The sequence below is a fragment of the Nerophis ophidion genome, linkage group LG04 (assembly GCF_033978795.1).
Source record: "Nerophis ophidion isolate RoL-2023_Sa linkage group LG04, RoL_Noph_v1.0, whole genome shotgun sequence".
Classification (NCBI taxonomy): domain Eukaryota; kingdom Metazoa; phylum Chordata; class Actinopteri; order Syngnathiformes; family Syngnathidae; genus Nerophis; species Nerophis ophidion.
This window is the reverse complement of record NC_084614.1, coordinates 2,606,315-2,613,456: the sequence shown is the minus strand read 5'-3', so window position 1 is coordinate 2,613,456 and position 7,142 is coordinate 2,606,315. Positions and strand designations below refer to the sequence as shown.

General features: G+C 32.2%; 1 protein-coding gene across 1 annotated transcript in view; it reads left to right on the top strand.

Moving 5' to 3' along the window:
* The first annotated feature begins 3,102 nt into the window (after positions 1-3,102).
* Positions 3,103-7,142, top strand: part of necab1 (N-terminal EF-hand calcium binding protein 1) — a 35,580-nt gene continuing 31,540 nt past the window's right edge. The window contains exons 1-2 of the mRNA XM_061896728.1: positions 3,103-3,234; positions 6,883-6,907. Coding sequence (XP_061752712.1) covers positions 3,181-3,234; positions 6,883-6,907 — 79 coding nt within the window. The 5' untranslated portion in view covers positions 3,103-3,180. The remainder of the gene's footprint in view (positions 3,235-6,882; positions 6,908-7,142) is intronic.

Genomic DNA, 7,142 nt, shown 5'->3' with positions numbered 1-7,142 from the left:
TTTTTACAAATAAAATCTATTATTATTATTATTATTAGATGGATAGTACTTTATTGATTCCTTCAGGAGGGTTCCTTCAGGAAAATTTAAATTCCAGCAGCAGTGTACAGAGTTGAGATCCATTAAAAAAAAAAAAAGTAAATAATGGGGGTTTAAAGGGAAACAAAATAGAGAAATATTACAAAAATTTTATTATATTATAGTTATAGAATAGAATAGAATAGAAAGTGCTTTATTGATCCTTGGGGGAAATTCAGCACCACAGTTCGCTCACAATACACAATAATAATAATAATAAAAAATATATAACATATATCATTTACAGTATATGATATATAATATATGAATAATATAAATATATTCTACATTTAAGTGCAGTCAAGAAGTGTTATGTTATGGTTGTATTGTGGTTATATCATAGTTATTTTTACTTTAGTCTTTTTGAACAAAAGACAGCTACCTTGACCACCCCCCAACTGTGAACCATCACTGTAGACACCTTTCATTTTTGATCATTAAAGACACTTTAATGATCACCTCCATATTTATACTGTTGACTGTCAATCAGAATGTGAAAAAATGTTATGTTACTATGCCTTGTATATACATTTTTATTATTTTTTTTCATTTCATGTACGGCAAACTGTCTGTTTAACTGTGATTATGACAATAAACAATCTTGAATCTGGAATGGTTGTATTGTAGTTATATTATAGCTATAGAATAGAATAGAAAGTACTTTATTGATCCCTGGGGGGAAATTCAGCACCACAGTTTGCTCACAATAGACAATAATAATAATACATAATATATAAAATATATTATATATATGATATATAATATATAAATAATATAAATACAAACCCCGTTTCCATATGACTTGGGAAATGGTGTTAGATGTAAATATAAACAGAATACAATGATTTGCAAATCCTTTTCAAGCCATATTCAGTTGAATATGCTACAAAGACAACATATTTGATGTTCAAACTCATAAACTTAGAACTTCATGGCTGCCACACGTGCCAAAGTAGTTGGGAAAGGGCATGTTCACCACTGTGTTACATCACCTTTTCTTTTAACAACACTCAATAAACGTTTGGGAACTGAGGAAACTAATTGTTGAAGCTTTGAAAGTGGAATTCTTTCCCATTCTTGTTTTATGTAGAGCTTCAGTCCTTCAACAGTCCGGGGTCTCCGCTGTCCTATTTTACGCTACACACATTTTCCATGGGAGACAGGTCTGGACTGCAGGCGGACCAGGAAAGTACCCGCACTCTTTTACTACGAAGCCACGCTGTTGTAACACGTGACTTGGAATTGTTTTGCTGAAATAAGCAGGGGCGTCCATGATAACGTTGCTTGGATGACAACATATGTTGCTCCAAAACCTGTATGGGCCTTTCAGCATTAATGGTGCCTTCACAGATGTGTAAGTTATCCATGCCTTGGGCACTAATGCACCCCCATACCATCACACATGCTGGCTTTTACACTTTGCGCCTATAACAATCTGGATAATTATTTTCCTCTTTGTTCTGGAGGACACCACGTTCACAGTTACCAAATATAATTTGAAATGTGGACTCGTCAGACCACAGAACACTTTCCCACTTTGCATCAGTCCATCTTAGATGAGCTCGGGCCCAGCAAAGCCGGCGGCGTTCCTGGGTGTTGTTGATAAATGGCTTTCGCTTTGCATAGTAGAGTTTTAACTTGCACTTACAGATGCAGCGACCAACTGTATTTAGTGACAGTGGTTTTATGAAGTGTTCCTGAGCCCATGTGGTGATATCCTTTACACGATGATGTCGTTTTTTAATGCAGTACCGCCTGAGGGGATCAAAGGTCCGTAATATCATCGCTTACATGCAGTGATTTCTCCAGATTCTCTGAACCTTTTGATGATTTTACAAACCGTAGATGGTAAAATCCCTAAATTCCTTGCAATAGCTCGTTGAGAAATGTTGTTCTAAAACTGTTCGACAATTTGCTTACAAAGGGGTGTACCTCACCCCATCCTTGTTTGTGAAAGACTTAGCATTTCATGGAAGCTGTTTTTATAGCCAATCATGGCACCCACCTGTTCCCAATTAGCCTGCACACCTGTGGGATGTCCCAAATAAGTGTTTGATGAGCATTCCTCAACTTTTTCAGTATTTATTGCCACCTTTTCCAACTTCTTTGTCACGTGTTGCTGACATCAAATTCTAAAGTTAATGATTATTTGCACAATAAAAAAAAGTTTATGAGTTTGAACATGAAATATGTTGTCTTTGTAGCATATTCAACTGAATATGGCTTGAAAAGGATTTGCAAATCATTGTATTCTGTTTATATTTACATCTAACACAATTTCCCAACTCATATGGAAACGGGGTTTGTATTATAGTTATGCTATATTATGTTTATGGTTATGGTTAAATTATGTTATGTTATGTTACATTTCAAATACTAGTACTAGTTTGTTTTGAGTTGAGTTTGTTACTTGATCATTTGTGTTTAACTTTATTAAATGTATTCAATGTTTAACTTTATTAGATTTTTGTGTGTATTTAACGTTAAAGGTTATTAATGTGTTGGACATATTTAATGATTAATTGTAATAAATAACGTTGAACTTTATTACTGTCATCAATTCAGTCCTGCTGTAGTTATGCAACTTGTCCACTAGATGGTGGTGTTCCCCAGGTAATAAACATCAAAGAATTGTAATCATTATGAAAAAAATGGGTCAATCAAACTTGTGTAATCGTCGTTGTCATAAAATGTTAATCATATGCATCATCTTATTAAAAAAGTACATATGTTAAACAATTATATCTCTAAATTGGTACCGGAAATGACAATAATTGCGATTCGACCGCCGCGGCAGAGTCAAGCTTGCGAGAACTACCCGGATGTGGTGCTTTCAAAACAAAAGCATGCATATATTTCCGTTCAATTTAATATTAAACCTTCAATAGACTCAGTATCGTTCTTAATGTGTTTAATAAAAAACCATAAACGCGGTAAATGTCGACGCCTTCATTCAGCCTCCGTCCTGTTGAACACGGAAGTGGTGTGACGTGCTTATCGCAGCTTGACGCTGGCGCGGCGTGTCTGATCCTCGGTCACACCGGAAGTCACGCGCCGCCACAACATTCTCCCGAGTGACAAAGTGAAAGTGGAACTGTTGAAATGATGGATCAAACACCGGCGGATGTCCAGTCGGGAATGTCCATCTTCATAGATGTAAGTACTTATATTCATCTTCATAGATGTAAGTACTCATATTCATATTCATAGATGTAAGTACTCATATTCATCTTCATAGATGTAAGTACTCATATTCATCTTCATAGATGTAAGTACTCATATTCATATTCATAGATGTAAGTACTCATATTCATCTTCATAGATGTAAGTACTCATATTCATATTCATAGATGTAAGTACTCATATTCATACTCACAGATGTAAGTACTCATATTCATATTCATAGATGTAAGTACTCATATTCATATTCACAGATGTAAGTACTCATATTCATAGATGTAAGTACTCATATGAATATGAATATTAATAGTCATATATTCTTGTGGGGGACAACCAGTTCAACGTGGAAATATTACTCCTATTCTAAAAAAAAAATATTACTCATATTTAAAAAAAAACAAAGAAAAAAAAGGAGCAAAATGGATTGTTTTTGGTTTCACTTCAATCAATCAATCAATCAATCAATCAATCAATCAATCCACAACAACGTCCTCGGTACAGCTGAACCTGTTGGCTGCTCTCAGTGCATATGTGTGTGTGTGTGTGTGTGTGTGTGTGTGTGTGTGTGTGTGTGTGTGTGTGTGTGTGTGTGTGTGTGTGTGTGTGTGTGTGTGATGCCTTTGATGAGCCGCACTGTGGTTACACAAATATTAATATTGACAGTAATAATACAACAATATATATTATTATTATTATTATTATTATTATGAGTATGATGACGATTATTATTAGTATTAGTAGTATTATGATTATTAATACGAGTAGTAGTAGTATTATGATTATAATTATTATTAATAGTAGTAGTATTATCATCATTATTATTATTACTATTAGTATTGTTATTATGATGTTATTAATAGTAGTAGTAGTATTATCACTATGATTATTATTTGTATTATTAGTATTATTATTATTATGATTGTTATTATTAGTAGTAGTGTTACTATGATTATTATTATTACTATCATTATTAGTAATTATAGTAGTATGATTATTATTATTATTATGATAATTATTATTAATAGTAGTATTATTATGATTATTATTATTATTATTAATATTATTATTATGATTGCTATTATTATTAGTAGTGTTACTATGATTATTATTATTATTATTATCATTATTAGTCATTATAGTAGTATGATTATTATTATGATGATTATTATTATTAATAGTAGTATTATTATGATTATCATTATCACTATTAATATTATTATTATGATTGTTATTATTAGTTGTAGTATTATTATGATTATTATTATGATTACTAATTGTAGTAGTATGATTATTATTATGATGATGATTATTATTATTAATAGTAGTAGTATTATTATGATTATCATTATGAGGATGATTATGATTATTATTACTAGTAGTATTTTTATTTTGGTAATTACTACTAGTAGAATTGCTATAACTATTATTATGATTGTTATTATTATTATTAATACTAGTAGTAGTATTATTATGATTGTTACTATTAGTAGTAGAATTACTATGATTATTATTAGTATTTGTAATTGTAGTAGTATGATTATTATTATTATTAGTAGTAGTAGTGGTATTAATATGTTTATTATTATTACGATGATAATTATTGCTGAAAAAAGGGATGAAACTGGCACTCCCCCAGTCCTCCTGTGCTGTCACTCTTGGGACAAATACACCACATGGTGGCGCTGTTGGGGCCCCTGAAGTTAAATTGGCTTGAAATTTCTCGCACAGCTCAAAGGCGCTGGGCGACAAAACACCCGCTGTAACTTTCTCATGATGTCTGCCGAGCAACAAGCATGGGGAAGAGGATTTTTGTTACAATCGTTGTAACAACTGTTGTAACTATCTGTGGAGCGATATTTGCAGCAATATTTGTAAAAATCTTTGTAACAACCTTTGTAACAATACATGTAACAATATTGGTAACAATATTTATATATTTTGCAACTATATTTGCAGCAATCTGCGTAACAATATTTGTAACAATATATGTAACAATCATTGTAACAAGCTTCGTAAGAATCTTTGTAACACGCTTTATAAGAATCTTTGTAAAATATTTTATAGGAGTCTTTGTAACTATCTGTGTAACATTTTTATAAGTATCTGTAACTATTGTAACATTTCATTGAAATAATCGTGTTACCAATTTTTTGTAAAAACAAAAATACAAATTCAATGAAAAACTTCATAACGATCTTAACAATTTTGGTACCAATTCTTGTAACTATATTTGTAAGATTTGTGGTAACAATTTTAGTTACAATAATTTTCACAATATTTGTACCGACATTTGTACCAAGCTTTGTAAAAAATAAATATCTGTAACAACCATTGTAACAATCCTGGTACTGATCTTTGTAAAATAAATAAATAAATAAAAATATTTGTAACAAGCTTTGTAACAATCATTGTAATATCTGTAAAATAAAATAAAAATAAATAAATTATGTTTTACAATATATGTAACAATCATTGTAGCAAGCTCGATAACAGGCTTTGTAACAATATTGGTAACAATCTTTTTAACAATCTTGGTAACAATCTTTGTAACAATCATCATAACAATCTTGGGAAAAATATTTGTAACTGTTACTGTAACAACCATGTAACTTTTTTGTAACAATATTGGTACCATTTTTGTAGCAGTATTTGTAACAATCTTAATAACAATCTTTGCAACTATCTTTGTAACAATATTTTGAACTATTACTGTAACAACCAAGTAACTATCTTTGTAAAAAACAACAACTTTGTAACAGTAGTTGTAACAATCTTGATAATGATCTTTGTAACTATCTTTGTAACAATATTTGGAACTACCACTGAAACAACAAAGTAACTATCTTAGTTAACAAAAAACAACCTCTGTAACAATCATTGTAACAGGCTTTGTGAAAATCCAAATATTTGTATAGAAAGTGGTGCCAATCTCTCAGACAATCTTTTTAACAATCTAGGTAACAAGCTTTTGTAACAATCATTGTAACAGTATTTGCGACAATCTTTGTATTAATCTTGACAACAATATCTGTAACAGTATTTGTTACCATCTTGGTAACAATCTTTGTAACAATCTTTGTAACAACTGTTGTATACTATACTATGCTATGCGATGCTATGCTATGCTATGCTATGCATTGATTGCTATGCTATGCCATATTCTGCTATGTTATACTATGCTATGCTATGCTATGCTATGCTATGCTATGCCACGCCAAGTTATTCTATGCTATGGCATATTATGCTATGTTATACTATGCTATGCTATGACAACTTCAATTATTTTCAGTGTGGTGCTTTTATTCACAAGAAAGCTGCACTTTGTGACTTTGAAGTCATCAGGAGTAACAAGCTAGCTTCAGCATGCTAGCATGTTGCTTTCATCACACCCTTCAAAGACCACCAGGTCATTCACCTCCTCTTGTCTCCAATGTGAGACCTCATCAATCATTTACACACACACACACACACACACACACACACGCACGCACGCACGCACGCACGCACGCACGCACGCACGCACGCACGCACGCACGCACGCACGCACGCACGCACGCACGCACGCACACACACACGCACCCTTTGAAAAAGCCTTTGGTAACATTGTGTCTTTTCCCCTCACAGATTGTACGTAGAGCAGACAAAAACGGTAAATATGAGAAGTGAACACGCCCATAAGGAAATATTCTCACTAAATGTTACACTTTCTATTTGATTCATCACTTGTTACGTCTTCCATTAAGCACCAGAAACACTTTGATGGGATAGATTGCGCATGTCAGTTTTTGTAACAATATTTGTAACAATCTTTGCAACCGTCTTTGTAACAATGTTTGTAACAATTTTTGTAACAGTTTTTGTAACAGCCTTTGTGACAGTCTTTG